Below are 15,133 nucleotides of genomic sequence, written 5' to 3'. Positions count from 1 at the left end.
CTTAAACTTCAGTTGTTAAAATGAGCTGTTAAAATGACCCCCCCAGCCTGTCTCCCCCCCCCCCCGACTCAGCCCCTCTTCCCCTCTCCTTCTTCTGGCCCCCGAGATTCTCCTCAGGCCAGAGCCACTTCTCCCTCAGACTCAGCCTCTCCTCCTCCTCCCTTCCTCCCATCTCAGCTCCAGCCTCAAAACTCCCTCAGAAAAGGCGCCTCTCATCTTCCCGCCAAAAGGGCTGGCTCCGCCCCCGCCTCTGGCTGGCAGTCTCGGGAGCCAATCAGAGAGAGAAGTTCCAGCCCCCTGGTGGCGTTTCTGAGGGACTGCAGCTCCAGACTCGGCCCGGCCTCAGCTGCCCGCTCCTCTCTCTCTCACACACTGCTTAATATTGCTGCTTTCTGGAACTGCCTTGAAAGTGGGGCTGCTCTGAGGGGGCGCTGAGCTCTCACTGCTGGGGCAGAAGGAAGGGGCAGGCAAAGAGAAGAAGAGAGAAAAGAACCCGCGGAGGAAATGGCCTATAAAATGCTCTTTTCGTGTACAAACTCCCTTATCCTTTAATAGAACTTGTTTTCTGATTATCCCCCCTCCCCCCATAAAAGGAGTGAGGAGGGGAGGGAGAGGGGCCGCAGCTGGGTGAGCTCGGCGGGCCAAGGGTTAAGAGGAACTGAGCTGGATTCCTAGAGAGGACCAGAAATGAAGGTGTCCAAGCCCCGCCCTCCCCAGCCCCTTCCTGTCAAGAGGCAGCTGTTGTCTCCTCGGAGGCGCCTCCTGCAGCGAGTGAGTCTCTCTCTCTCTTCTTGCCTGGGGTGTTTGGGGGGAAGGGGAGGGGGAAGGGGGACCCCCCCAAATCAGGGAGCAGAGGGTCTTCTCTGCAAAGGATCCGGGGGGGGGGGTTTGAATTGAATTTCAGAATTCTAGGGTGGGGAGGGAACCACGAGAGTCACCTAGGCCAAACATGAGCAATGCAGGAATCGCCACTCAAATGCTGGTCAGGATACGGATGAGCGAGACCCATGGCTGCCTTTTGGAGTTCATGGGGGGAAAGGTGGATAGAAATGCCGTGAATAAAGGGAGGGAAGCCAGCCCGTAATTTGGTCCCTGCTTTCCATCGCTTTCCGAGTCATCTTCAAGCGCAGCTTCGCATGGAGGGCATTGCAAATATCCCACCAGAAGCAGAGCATGGAGTCCCCTGGCCACAAAGGGACTCATCCAGAAGTACCCCACGCAGATGTGGGGGTTGCGCTGTGTCACATTATTAAGGACACAGCCACCCTCCTGAATTCCCAGGGCAAATTCCCGGATTAAAACGCAACCTTGAAAACAGTTGCAATCACAGAAAGAAGGTAGGTCCTACTTTACCTGCTTTTGAGTACTGTCCTTTGACCTCACCCACTTGGCCCTCAGGGTGTTTCCCTGATGAAGTTCTGGCCCTCAGAACAAGGGAAAAAGGACCCCATCTCAGTAGTTTGTCTTGAGGAGGTGGGAACTCCTTGCTATAGCCTGGTTTCCACGTTACACTTGGTACGAATGACTCACTTGTCAATCGCCGTTCTGACTTTATTCCTTGACTGCAAACACTGACAGGCAGGATCAACCAGGCTGATTCATTTCACAGAAATCCCTTCACTTGCCGGCACATCTGGGATGGTCATTTTCCTTCTAGGAGGGCAAGAGCATTACTTCTCCTTTCTCTTCTTAAGCAAAGCTCAAAGTCCGGCCAGTGCTGCAGTCCAGCCTTGGTTCCTAGCAAGACTCATCCTCGCTTGCTCAGGGAACATTTTTCTCCTCTTTTTCGTGTTGTGATTTTATAACAGAACAATTTTTTTTTGGTTGGATTTTCTAGCGCCTCTAATTTGGACGAACAGAACTTGACAGAGGACCAAGGGGATCTTTCCTGTCTCTTGGAGGCTTCCTGAGAGCGAAGATGGATGAGCAAGACTCAGCTGGCCCTGAAGCAGGAAGAGGCCCGGTCATGGAAACGGGAAGCAGTGCAGGATTCTGGGAAGGCTCTGGGCAGAAGATCCTGGGAGAGGAGGACCCCCTTCGCTCAGAGGCGCAGAGCCAGCAGTTCAGCTGGTTCTGTTACCAGGAGGCTGAAGGACCCCGAGAAGTTTGCAGCCAACTCTACCACCTTTGCCACCAGTGGCTGAAGCCAGAAAGGCACACGAAAGCTGAGATGCTGGACCTGGTGATCTTGGAGCAGTTCCTGGCTGTCCTTCCGCCGGAGATGGAGAGCTGGGTGAGGGAATGCGGAGCAGAGACCAGTTCCCAGGCAGTGGCCCTGGCCGAAGGTTTCCTCCTGAGTCAGGCGGAGGAGAGGAAGCAGGCGGAGAAGCAGGTGAGAGAGACTTTCCTCTGGATGCTCCCAAGGGGCTCCAAATATGAGGGAGCGGGTCCCTAAATCTCATCCTTTTTCGGAAACATCCAGGGAAGGATATCAGATGCTGCTAAAGTTTTGCCTCTGCCATTCCTATTCTGATTCTTTTCCCCGTCTCTGTTTTGAATCCTTGTTGCTGTTTCAGGGAAAGGATCCATTTGCTGAATTGTGTCCTGATTCCTCTGAAGTAGAGAAGTCTCTGTTGGACACCAGAGATAAGCCACTGGGTAAGAAGGAAGGAGTATTTTTTCAGTTTGGTCCCATTCTGTTGGTGTTGAAAGTAATCTAGTGGTTCTTTTGATCTTTTTGGGGAAGACACTTGAGGCCCTGAGCCCAGAGGAGCCTGATAAATAATTTTGCACAATTAAATCTGAAATAGGTACAGGGGAGTATTTCTTAATCTGTAGTCAGAGATGCACTGCTTCAGCTCTGAGAGAAGCATCCTGCACTCCTGTCTCCCCACTTCCCTTTGTCTCTCGCAGGTGAAAGAAGGATGCTGGCAAGACCTCCTCCTCCATCTCTTCATCCTGGTGGAGGGGAAGCAGCGGCTGAGGAACCGGATCAGGTGCGGGGAAGGAGCCTTGTGGGGAAAGAGGCGGGGGGGGGGGAGAGACAGGGTTTTTCTGAGACAGAACAAATCTCTCACCTCCTCTTGTCACTAGAATTATTCATTATAAATTGTCTTTAGGACATCTGGAGAGTCTTTCCATCCCAGAGCAACACGCAGGGAGAGGAGAGAGGGATTCTTCCATTTGGCAAACTGAAAAGCTTGCACAGAGACAATGATCTGAATAAAACAAGGTGGAGTTCCACCCATTTTCACTAAGATTCATACCCATCATTACAATACCGTATTTTTCGCCCTATAGGACGCACTTTTCCCCCTCCAAAAATGAAGGGGAAATGTGTGTGCGTCCTATGGGGCGAATGCAGGCTTTCGCTGAAGCCTGGAGAGCAAGAGGCATCGAAGCTATCTGCAAGCCTTGCGAGCCTGGGGGAGTTCCCGCGGGCTTGCAAGGCTTGTGGGCAGCAGCCTGCAGCCCGGAGCACGGGGCGCCCTCCGCCCCCAGCCCCGCAACCTCCCAGAGCTTCGGCATGGCTCTGGGTCCCGTTCTGGGAGCTGGGGTCGGGGGAAGCTCTGGCTTCCCCCGCCCCAGCCCTGCGCCTGGGGGGGGAAAAATAATTTCCCCCCCCTTTATTTCCCCCACCCAAAATCTAGGTGCGTCCTATGGGCCGGTGCGTCCTATAGGGCGAAAAATACGGTACACTATGAAGGACTCCATTAAAGCATTAAAATAAGCATCAATAATCTAAATGTGCAGCAGACCAATCTGATTAAAACAATCCAGGCAGGAAGCAAAAGAGCAACATGCAGGAAATAATCTTGCAGGATATTTTTCTTTCAGAGCTCAGTTTCTTTTGAAGATGTCGCTGTTTGTTTTACGGCTGAGGAGTGGGCGTTGCTGGATCCTGCCCAGAGAGCTCTGCATAAGGAGGTTACAGAGGAGAATCGTGGTATCCTGGCCTCTCTCAGTAAGGCTCCTAGTTGGATCATGAGATCTGTTTTGCAATTCCATACATATATCTCTATTGTGATGGAACTCAATAGCGCTGCCTTCAGCAGCTGGGCTTCCAACAAGTCACCTTGAATGGAGGACTGTTTGGTCTGGGAATGTACTTCCTCCAATTGTGCCTTTCTAAACAGAGATCTTAATTGTCAGGAGTCCCTTTACCTTAAACAGAGATCAGGCTGGTCTGAACTGCCCAAACCTTTTAAAATGAGGCTTCATTCTTATAAAAGGTAAAGGGAGCCTTTTTAAATTGCCAATCGGCTTTTGTTGGTACTGCTTTTTCTTTCCATCTTTGGGTGTATACCATTCAGGCAGCTGTGGTAGCATACATAAACAGGTTTTCCCCCTCATCTTTGCGTACCTTTCCCCTCATTATACCTGAAAGGGAAGCTTCCGGTTTTTTAACAAAGATTATTTTCAGCATTTTTTTCAACTCATTATAAATCATTTCCCCGAAGACTTTTACTATCTTACACGAACACAACATGTGAAACAACAAGGGAATATACTTCCCTTGACATTCCCAGCAGGCATTTGATTTGGTCTTGTACATTTTAGCTAAGTTACTAGGAATCAAATGCCATCTATACATCATTTTCCTATAGTGTTCTTTTAACTCATAACATGCTGTAAATTTCAATTCTCCATTCCACAATATTTCCCATGCTGCCATTTCAATGTTGTATCATATATCCATTGCTCAATGTATCATCAGTGATTTGACCTGTTTGTCTTTCTGGGTCACCTTCAATGGTAGCCCCACATAGAGCGCATTGCAGTAGTCTAAGCGAGAGATAACTAGAGCATGCACCGCTCTGGCCAGACAGTACACAGGCAGGCAGGTAGGGTCTCAGCCTGCGTACCAGGTGGAGTTGGTAGACAGCTGCCCTGGAAACAGAATTGACCTGCACCTCCATGGAAAGCTGAGAGTCCAAAATGACTCCCAGGCTGTGCACCTGGTCCTTCAGGGGCACAGTTAGCCCATTCAGGACCAGAGAGTCCTCCACACCCGCCCGCCTCCTGTCCCCCCAAAAGAGTACTTCTGTCTTGTCAGGATTCAACCTCAATCTGTTAGCCGCCATCCATCCTCCAACCGCCTCCAGGCACTCACACAGGACCTTCACCGCCTTCACTGGTTCTGATTTGAAAGAGAGGTAGAGCTGGGTATCATCATCATACTGACAAACACCCAGCCCAAACCCCCTGATGATCTCTCCCAGTGGCAGCATGTAGATGTTGAAAATCCATATCTCTCTTTGTTGCAGGTGGTGATGAATTAGAAATTAAGAACCAGCGAATCCATGACAAAATCCACACAGTGGAGAACCCCTCTCAATATGTGGAGTATGGAGAGAGCTCTCATTCCTTATCCCATCCAAGAATTCCCACTGGGAAGAAAAAGTATCAGTGCTTGGAATGTGGGAAGAGCTTCAGTCGTAGCTCTTATCTCACGGTCCATCAAAGATTTCATAAAGGAGAGAAACCATATCAGTGCTTGGAATGTGGGAAGAGCTTCATTACAAAGGCCAATGTCACTTCCCATCAAAGAATTCATACAAGGGAGAAACCCTATCAGTGCCTGGAATGTGGGAAGAGCTTCAATCAGAGGTCCCAACTCACTATCCATGAAAGAATTCATACAAGGGAGAAACCATACCAGTGCTTGGAATGTGGAAAGTGCTTCAGTCAGAGGTCCCATCTCACTACCCATCAAACAATTCATACAGGGGAGAAAGCGTTTCAGTGCTTGGAATGCGGGAAGAGCTTCAGTTCAAAGGCCTATGTCACTTCCCATCAAAAAATCCATAAAAGGCAGAAACCCTATCAGTGTTTGGAATGTGGAAAGAGCTTCGATCGGAATATTGATCTCACTTCTCATCAAAGAATTCATACAGGGGAGAAACCATATCAGTGTTTGGAATGTGGAACGAGCTTCAGTTGGAAGATATATTTGTCTTACCATCAAAGAATTCATAGAGGGAAGAAACCCTAATAGTGCTTGGAATGTGGAAATATCTTCACCCACAAGAAAAGTCTCACTTCCCACCAAATAATTCATATGACAGAGAAACCCTAATAGTGCTTGAAATGTGGAAAGAGCTTCATCCTGAGATTTTCGGTTGAGGGCGATATATCAGTTTAATAGATGGTATATAAGAAAGTGGTCGTATACAAGAAATGAAACATCAAAAAATACACAACCAAACCCAGCAATTTCCACACAAATCACAGCAATGACTTAAAACAGATACAAACAACCCCAGCTGCACATCCCTGTGGTCAGATGGGAAAAGGCCTGCAAGGCAGGGAGCGGGTCTTCCAGGACTCAAAGCAGCCAAGGTGGTCTCTGGCCTCTTCAGGAGAGACCCTTGGAGGTGGAGAGCGAGAGGGAATTGTCAGCCAGAGTTGGTTGGATCAGGAGGAGAGGAACAAGGAACAGGAACACTTGAAATGATATGTACACAAATTTAGCCTGAACCTGTTTATTTTCTAATAAATCGGTTGTATTCCACCAAACGCCTCATTCTTTGCTACTTTTTTCTTTTTTTAAATCAAAGATCTGTTAAGCAATTGGTGAATCTGCAAAGTAACTGCTAGGCTAAGCTGACTATTCTCTGGACAAACGCCAGCTCCCCTGGCCTGAAAGCGAGATGAGGGCCGCTCCCCAAAGTTGCCTTTGGACTTAACCGTCCAGGGGTCCGTTACTTAAAAAAATAGTGTTAGAAATTAGCCAGGTGCCAGGCGCATTTTGCTGCTGGCACAGGTCCAATTGTGACTACATGGAGATTTCTGGTTTCGTGACCCCAGTTTAAAAGATTAGTCCTTAGTCCATAGTTAATACAATTTCCATTTCCACTGTGTGTGTTTCTCCTTCTTGCATACTGGGAGAAGTGAACTGTTGTAAGAGCAAACTAAAATCCAGCAACGCAGCTGAGATAATAGAATCGTAGAATTGAAGTGCTGGAAAGGACCCTGTTATTGGTGACTAACTTAGGCTGAAAGTGCCCCTTGGCACCCCAGCTGATATAGGTGAGTTTCTTACGCTGCTCTGTATGGCGCATCCTGAAGCATTAAAAGCGCTTCATGGAAACTAACCCGGCTGTCCTTAACACCCCCATAATATGAACAAGGCTACAAAGATGACTGGAAGGGCACCTGCTTGGCATGTGGAAGGGTCCAGGCTTCACACACACACACCTCGGCAGCATCTCAGGGTTGGACTGGGAACATTCCCCGTCTGGCCCCCTGGAGGGTCAAGGCTGCCAGTCAGTGCTGGCAACCCATAGCAGCAGCTTCTTCCTCTTGTCTCCTGCGTCCCTCCTGAGCATAAATGAGCGCCCTCTGACTCAGCAGCAGCACCCCATCCTCCATCTCCTGCTGCAGGTTGCATGCTCCCTCCCACTTGCATGCCCCCCCTCAAATATATAATGGGGTCGGCACATGGGGGAAAGATTCCTGCACTGCTGCAGAGGTCAGACTCCTTTCTTGTAACTTGAATCCATTGGTTCTGGTCCTCCCCTCCAGAGCAGGAAAACAACAGGCTTGCTCCATCTTTCATGGAACAGCCCTTACAATATTAGAAGATGGCTCTCATCTCAGTCTCCTCCAGGCTAAACACAACCAGCTCCTTCAACCGTTCCTCATCTGCACACCTTTCCGCTGGTCAACGTCCTTCTTAAATTGTTTTGCCCAGAATTGGACACAGTCTTCCAGGTGTGAGCTGACCAAGTCATAATGGCGCAGTACTATTTCTTCCCTTGATCTGGACACTGGACCTCTGTGGACGCTGCCTAGAATAGCATTCGCTTCTTCTCAGCTGCATCACACTGTGAACTCAGGTGGAGCTTGTGGTCCACCAAGACCCCTAAGATCTTTTTCACATGCACTGCTATGTCCCCCATTCTATATTTGTGCATCTGGTTCTTCCTTCCTAAGTGCAGAACCTGACCTTTGTCCCTATGGAAATTCATTTTGCTTGCTTGCCCCCAGTTCTCCAATCTGTAAATGGTAATCTTGATTCCCGATTCTGTCCTTTGTGCCTTCCCTCCCAGTTTGGTGTCATCTGCAAACTGGACGAGCATCCCCTCAATTCCTCCATCCAAGATTGACAGATGGAGCAAAACAGGCCCCGAACAGAGCCCTGCAGCCCGCCCCCCCGTCACCAAACTATGGCGTAACCTCATGGGGGGTGCAGTCGCCTCTCCTCATGAAGGATGTTTGAGGAGTGGGAAAAGGCTCAGAAAAGGGCTGCCAAAATGATCAAGGCGGACTTTGCTATGAAGAAAGGTTGCAGCCTTTGGGGCTCTTTAGACTTCAGAGCAGTGCTTCCCAATTAGCTAATTACTGAGCCCCCCCCCCCCCCAATTTTCAAAAGCCAAGCCTGGACCAGAGAAAGTGGAGGGAGAGTTGCATCTCCTGAAAGTGGAACTCAAAGACATCCAAGGAGTCGGAATGTTGGAAGATTCAGGACAGGTAAAATTAAACGCAAGGCAGTGTTCACCTGTGGAACTCCCCGGCACAGGAGGGAGAGGGAGAGAGGGGGAGCTGGCTTGCCAAGGGTTAAAGGAGATTGATCTGGATTCCTAGAGGGGAGAGGAAGTCAAGCGAGGGGGGGAGGACCGGGAACTCCCCCAGAGGAGGAGGGGCCTTTGTCTCTCTCTTCTGCACGTGCTGCATTCATGGTGCCTCCGGGAAGCCGGTGAGTCTCTGCATTGGGGAGAAGAGAGGGGTCCCCGGGATGCGGGGGGGAGCAGGGGGACCCCCAAGTCAAGGGGCAGAGGCTCCTGCCCCCCTCTCTGCAAAGCCCGGGTGGGGGCGAGGGCACAGGATCCCTTTCGATCCCTTCGGGGAGGGAAGAAAAGGGCCTGCAAAGAAGCCCCCTTCAGACCCAGGAATCAAGACGTCGTAGTGGGAAAGAAAGATTTGTACGGAAAATAGATTCAAATAATAGCAATAGGGGAGCGTGAGCCATGCAGTCAGTTGAGACTGTTGGAAGAGGGGAGGGGGCAAAGAAAAGAAAGCGCTTCTTGGTGCAGTGCAGAGTCAAGCCTGCGGAACTCCCTGCCCCAGGAGGCCAGGCTGGGACCAGGGCAGGGAGGAGGAGGAGAGGTTCTGCTTGGCTTCATGCAGGAGGGCTGAGCTCTTGTCTCCCCAGAGATGCTTCTGAATCCCAGTTGCTGGAAGGAAGCGCAGGGGGAGAGAGGGGCTCTTGCGCCCCAGTCCTGCTGGGGGGCTTCCCATTCAGGCCCCTGGGTGGCCCCTGTGAGAATCATAGGAACATGGAATCGTAGAATTGGAAGGGAGCCCGAGGGTCATCTAGTCCAATGCAGGGAGGAGGAGAAACTCCTCTTGCCCACCAGGCTGATTCATCTCACAGAAATCGCTTCCATTGCCTCCACTTTTGGCCTGGTCACTTTCCCCCTAGGAGGGCGAGAGGATTTCTTCTTCTCCTTCCTCCTTCCTTTTTTTCTTACAGAAAGCTCAGAGTCTGGCCTGTGGTGCAGTCCAGTCCTGGTTCCTAGCAAGACTCATCCACACTTGCTCAGGGGACCTTTTTCTTCTGCTGACCATGTGCCAATTTCATAACAGAACAATATATTTCCTTTGCAGTATTTGCCAGCACCTCTAAATCAGACAGGCAGAACTTGGCCAAGGAAAAACTGGATTCCTTCCTAAAGATGGATGAGCAAGACTCAGCTGGCCCTGGAGCAGGAAGAGGTCATGCTATGGAAACTGGGAGCAGTGGGGGATTCTGCGAAAGCTCTGGGCAGAAGATCCTGGGAGAGGAGGACACCCTTCGCTCAGAGGTGCAGAGCCGGCAGTTCAGGTGGTTCTGCTCCCAGGAGGCCAAAGGACCCCGAGAAGTTTGCAGCCAACTCTACCACCTTTGCCACCAGTGGCTGAAGCCAGAAAGGCACACGAAAGCTGAGATGCTGGACCTGGTGATCTTGGAGCAGTTCCTGGCTGTCCTTCCAGCGGAGATGGAGAGCTGGGTGAGGGAATGCGGAGCAGAGACCAGTTCCCAGGCAGTGGCCTTGGCCGAAGGTTTCCTCCTGAGTCAGGCAGAGGAGAGGAAGCAGGCGGAGAAGCAGCAGGTGAGAGAGACTTTCCTCTGGATGCTCCCAAGGGGCTCCAAACAGGAAGGAGCGGGTCCCTAAATCTCATCCTTTTTTTTGTCCCAGCCATTCCTTTTCAAACCCATCTCCACATTCTCTAATTGCTCATCCTTTTCCCTTTTTTAAACATTCTCTACATTCTCTATTACAAATTCTTGTTGCTCTTTCAGGAAAAGGATCTGTTGGCAGAAACGTGTCCTGATTCCTCTGAGGCAGAGAGGACTTTGTTGGACACCAGAGAGAGGCCGCTGGGTAAGGAGGAAGGAAGTTTTTCTTCTTTTGATTCCATTCTGTTGATTCTGAAACTAATCTTTTGGGAGAAGCCACTTGGGGCCAAGAACCCAAAGGAGATGAGATATATTTGAACATAACTAAAATATGAAATGGGGACAAACTCCCAAATGCACCTCTGAGAGAAGCACCATGCACTATTGGCTCCCCACTTTCCTTTGTCTCTTGCAGGTGAAAGAAGGATGCCGGCAAGACCTCCTCCTCCATCTCTTCATCCTGGTGGAGGGGAAGCAGCGGCTGAGGAACCGGAGCAGGTACGGGGAAGGAGCCTGGGGGGAAAGGGGCTGGGGGGTGGGGAGACAGGGCATTTCTGGGGGCAAATGAACCCCATCTTGACTTCTGTCAAAGCTGCCCTTAACAAAGGCTGAAAATGCCATTTATGAAGGTTTATGTGCTGAGGATAATGAGTAGCCACTTCACCTTAACTCTGAATGTCGCTAGTATTATTCATTATAAATTGTCTTTAGGACATTTGGAGAGTCTTTCCATCCCAGAACAACACACAGGGAGAGGAGAGAGGGATTCTTCCATTTGGCAAACTGGGACGCTTGCACAGACAAATTGATCTGAATAAAACAACGTGGCAAACTGGGACGCTTGCACAGACAAATTGATCTGAATAAAACAACAAAGCACCAATAATCCGAATGTGCAGCAGACCAATCCAATTAAAACAATCCAGGCAGGAAGCAAAAGAGCAACGTGCAGGAAATAATCTTCATGCTGCCTAAGAGAAGGATCTTTTTCTTTCAGGGCTCAGTTTGTTTTGAAGATGTCGCTGTTCGTTTCACGGCTGAGGAGTGGGCGTTGCTGGATCCTGTCCAGAGAGCTCTGCATAAGGAAGTCATGGAGGAGACTTGTAGGACCATGATCTCTCTGGGTAAAGTTCCCTCTTGGGTCATAATCTCTGTTCTGGAATTCAATAGATATTTCTCTGGGACAATCCTCCCATATTTGGATGGATCCCAACGTTGCCACCTAGAGCAACTGGGATTCTCACACCCCACAGCTCACCTTGAATGGAGGGGACTGTTTTGTCTGTGAATATTGTCCCTCCCCTTCTGCCTTTTTCCACAGGGATCAGGGTGTGGATAGGCTTTCTGAGTGTCTAGGGAAGTGGACGTCGCTTAATCTTTTGAAATCACCAATAGTTAGTTTAGAGCTTTTTGATCTATTTCCCAAACCCATTTAGAATTCTGTCATTACCCAGCAGTTTAATTCTCCCCTGGACGCTAGGTAATTGGTAGACAGAGAATCCAATTCACATTCAAATAGAGTTCTGACCTTGCAGATGGAGTTGGTTCAATGATTGAGCCAAAGAAATTTCACCCCTGAAAAGAACAGGCTTTTTGAATATGAATTTCCCATAAATATAAGAGTGAATGTTAGTCAGCAAAGGCAGTGAATTCTGCAGTAAGACTTCCCATCTAACTCCCTGCAGATCTTCCTTTATCACAAGTGTTCATTAGCATTATTCAAAAACTGGGAACTCCATTTCTTTCTTAGGCTCTGACCTGTTCCTCTCTTTGTTGCAGTTAGTGATGAATTAGAAATTAAGAACAAGGGACAACACAACAAAATCCTCACAGTGGAGAAGCCATATCAAGATTTGGAGTGTGGGGAGAACTTCAGTCAGAGCTCCCATGCCACTTCCCATCACAATGGGGAGAAACCATACCAGTGTGTGGAATGTGAGAAGTGCTTTACTACAAGAATAGACTTTGATCAACATAAGAGAATTCACACTGGGGAGAAACCATATCAGTGCTTGGAGTGTGGGAATAGCTTCAGTCGGAAGATTAGTCTTACTTGCCATCTAAGAATTCATACAGGGGAGAAACCATATCAATGTTTGGAGTGCGGAAAGAGCTTCTCCAGGAAGGACCATCTCACTTCCCATCAAAGATATCATACAGGGGAGAAACCATACCAGTGCTTGGAATGTGAGAAGTTCTTTACTACAGGAAAAGATTTACATCGACACAAGAGAATTCACAGTGGGGAGAAACCATATCAGTGCTTGGAGTGTGGGAATAGCTTCAGTGACATCTCACATCTCAAAGCCCATCAAAGAATTCATACGGGGGAGAAGCCCTATCAATGTCTGGAGTGTGGAAAGAGCTTCAATGGGAAGACTAGTCTTACTTCCCATCAAAGAATTCATACGGGGGAGAAGCCCTATCAATGTTTGGTGTGTGGAAAGAGCTTCACTCGGAATAATAGTCTTACTTCCCATCAAAGAATTCATACAGGGGAGAAGCCATATCAGTGCTTGGAATGCACAAAGTATTTTGCTTCAACAAAAAAGTTATGGCAACATAAGAGAATTCACACTGGGGAGAAACCATTTCAATGCCAAGAGTGTGGAAAGAGATTCACCTTCAAGGAAAATCTCACTTCCCATCAAAAAATTCATACAGGGGAGAAACCATTTCAGTGCTTGGAATGTGGGAAGAGCTTCATTTGGAATAATAGTCTTACTTCCCATCAAAGAATTCATACAGGGGAGAAGCCATATCAGTGCTTGGAATGCACAAAGTGTTTTGCTTCAACAAAAAAGTTATGGCAACATAAGAGAATTCACACTGGGGAGAAACCATTTCAATGCCAAGAGTGCGGAAAGAGATTCACCTTCAAGCAAAACCTCACTTCCCATCAAAGAATTCACACAGGGGAGAAACCATTTCAGTGCTTGGAATGTGGTAGGAGCTTCAGTCAAAAGCGAAGTCTCACTTCCCATCAAATAATTCATACAGGGGAGAAACCATATCAGTGCTTGGAATGTGGGAAGAGCTTTCGTAAGAGGGGTCATCTCACTTCCCATCAAAGAATTCATACAGGTGAGGAACTATATCAGTGCTTGGAATGTGAGAAGTGCTTTACTACAAGAATAGACTTTGATCAACATAAGAGAATTCACACTGGGGAGAAACCATATCAGTGCTTGGAGTGTGGGAATAGCTTCAGTCGGAAGATTAGTCTTACTTGCCATCTAAGAATTCATACAGGGGAGAAACCATATCAATGTTTGGAGTGCGGAAAGAGCTTCTCCAGGAAGGACCATCTCACTTCCCATCAAAGATATCATACAGGGGAGAAACCATACCAGTGCTTGGAATGTGAGAAGTTCTTTACTACAGGAAAAGATTTACATCGACACAAGAGAATTCACAGTGGGGAGAAACCATATCAGTGCTTGGAGTGTGGGAATAGCTTCAGTGACATCTCACATCTCAAAGCCCATCAAAGAATTCATACGGGGGAGAAGCCCTATCAATGTCTGGAGTGTGGAAAGAGCTTCAATGGGAAGACTAGTCTTACTTCCCATCAAAGAATTCATACGGGGGAGAAGCCCTATCAATGTTTGGTGTGTGGAAAGAGCTTCACTCGGAATAATAGTCTTACTTCCCATCAAAGAATTCATACAGGGGAGAAGCCATATCAGTGCTTGGAATGCACAAAGTATTTTGCTTCAACAAAAAAGTTATGGCAACATAAGAGAATTCACACTGGGGAGAAACCATTTCAATGCCAAGAGTGTGGAAAGAGATTCACCTTCAAGGAAAATCTCACTTCCCATCAAAAAATTCATACAGGGGAGAAACCATTTCAGTGCTTGGAATGTGGGAAGAGCTTCATTTGGAATAATAGTCTTACTTCCCATCAAAGAATTCATACAGGGGAGAAGCCATATCAGTGCTTGGAATGCACAAAGTGTTTTGCTTCAACAAAAAAGTTATGGCAACATAAGAGAATTCACACTGGGGAGAAACCATTTCAATGCCAAGAGTGCGGAAAGAGATTCACCTTCAAGCAAAACCTCACTTCCCATCAAAGAATTCACACAGGGGAGAAACCATTTCAGTGCTTGGAATGTGGTAGGAGCTTCAGTCAAAAGCGAAGTCTCACTTCCCATCAAATAATTCATACAGGGGAGAAACCATATCAGTGCTTGGAATGTGGGAAGAGCTTTCGTAAGAGGGGTCATCTCACTTCCCATCAAAGAATTCATACAGGTGAGGAACTATATCAGTGCTTGGAATGTGAGAAGTGCTTTACTACAGGAAGAGACTTCTGTCGACATCAGAAGATTCACAGCGGGGAGAAACCGTATCAGTGCTTGGAATGTGGAAAGAACTTCTCTAGGAAGGATAGTGTCACTTTCCATCGAAGAATTCATACAGGGGAAAAACCTTATCAGTGTGTGGAATGTGGAAGGAGCTTCAGTAGAAAGGACCACCTCACTTGCCATCAAAGAATTCACACAGAAACCATTCCAATGCCAAGAGTGCGGAAAGAGATTCACCTTGAAGCAAACTCTCGTTTCCCACTAAAGAATTCCAGTGACTGAGAAACCTGAATAGTGCTTGGAATGTGGAAAGAGCTGGAAGGAAATCTCACTTCCCATGAAAAACTCAGCGGGGAAAATCCTGGAGTTATAGAATAGTAGCTTTGGGAGGAATCTTGAGGGTCATGTAGTCTAACCAATGCAATGCATCTTCTTGATGTTTAGTCAGAATCTTCTTTCTTGTTATGTTCTTGTGGGGTCACATGGTTCTTCACCTCCTTTTCAATCATGAGAATTAAACTTTATCATTTTAAGCGTCTTTGTGGGAGATGGAAATATTGGTGTGTTTCACTTTTGTTTTTATTATGTAATTGGTGTTTTTATTTTGAATGTTAATGCTGGGTACTGCCCTGATATCTTCAAATGAAGGCAGTATATGAATTTTAATAAATGAAAAATAAGGTCATAAATCATAAAGGAAAATATAAAAATACTC

The 15,133-nt window shown here is 47.8% G+C and overlaps 2 protein-coding genes across 2 annotated transcripts in view; one reads left to right on the top strand and one right to left on the bottom strand.

Moving 5' to 3' along the window:
* LOC308460984 (uncharacterized protein) overlaps positions 1-15,133 on the bottom strand; it is a 165,564-nt gene that overhangs the window by 127,047 nt on the left and 23,384 nt on the right. The window contains exon 3 of the mRNA XM_080977530.1: positions 74-146. The gene's annotated coding sequence lies outside the window, so the exon portion shown is untranslated. The remainder of the gene's footprint in view (positions 1-73; positions 147-15,133) is intronic.
* On the top strand, positions 478-14,913 carry LOC308460980 (uncharacterized protein). Its single transcript, XM_080977522.1, has 7 exons — positions 478-771; positions 1,838-2,332; positions 10,229-10,310; positions 10,521-10,603; positions 11,103-11,229; positions 11,885-14,320; positions 14,736-14,913. The coding sequence occupies exons 2-7, from the start codon at positions 1,919-1,921 to the stop codon at positions 14,789-14,791; spliced, it is 3,198 nt and encodes a 1,065-aa protein (XP_080833648.1). The 5' UTR covers positions 478-771; positions 1,838-1,918; the 3' UTR covers positions 14,792-14,913.

The sequence above is a fragment of the Podarcis pityusensis genome (genome assembly GCF_964106645.2).
Source record: "Podarcis pityusensis genome assembly, chromosome: 13".
NCBI classification, from domain to species: Eukaryota; Metazoa; Chordata; class Lepidosauria; order Squamata; family Lacertidae; genus Podarcis; species Podarcis pityusensis.
This window is presented reverse-complemented; position numbering and strand designations above follow the sequence as displayed.

Coding starts and splice junctions, on each gene's coding strand:
- LOC308460980 (XM_080977522.1), top strand. CDS start 1,919: ATGGATGAGCAAGACTCAGCTGGCCCTGAAGCAGGAAGAGGCCCGGTC. Junction 2,333..10,228: donor GGAAGCAGGCGGAGAAGCAG/GTGAGAGAGACT, acceptor TTGCTCTTTCAG/GAAAAGGATCTGTTGGCAGA. Junction 14,321..14,735: donor CTTGGAATGTGGGAAGAGCT/TTCGTAAGAGGG, acceptor GTGGAAAGAGCT/GGAAGGAAATCTCACTTCCC.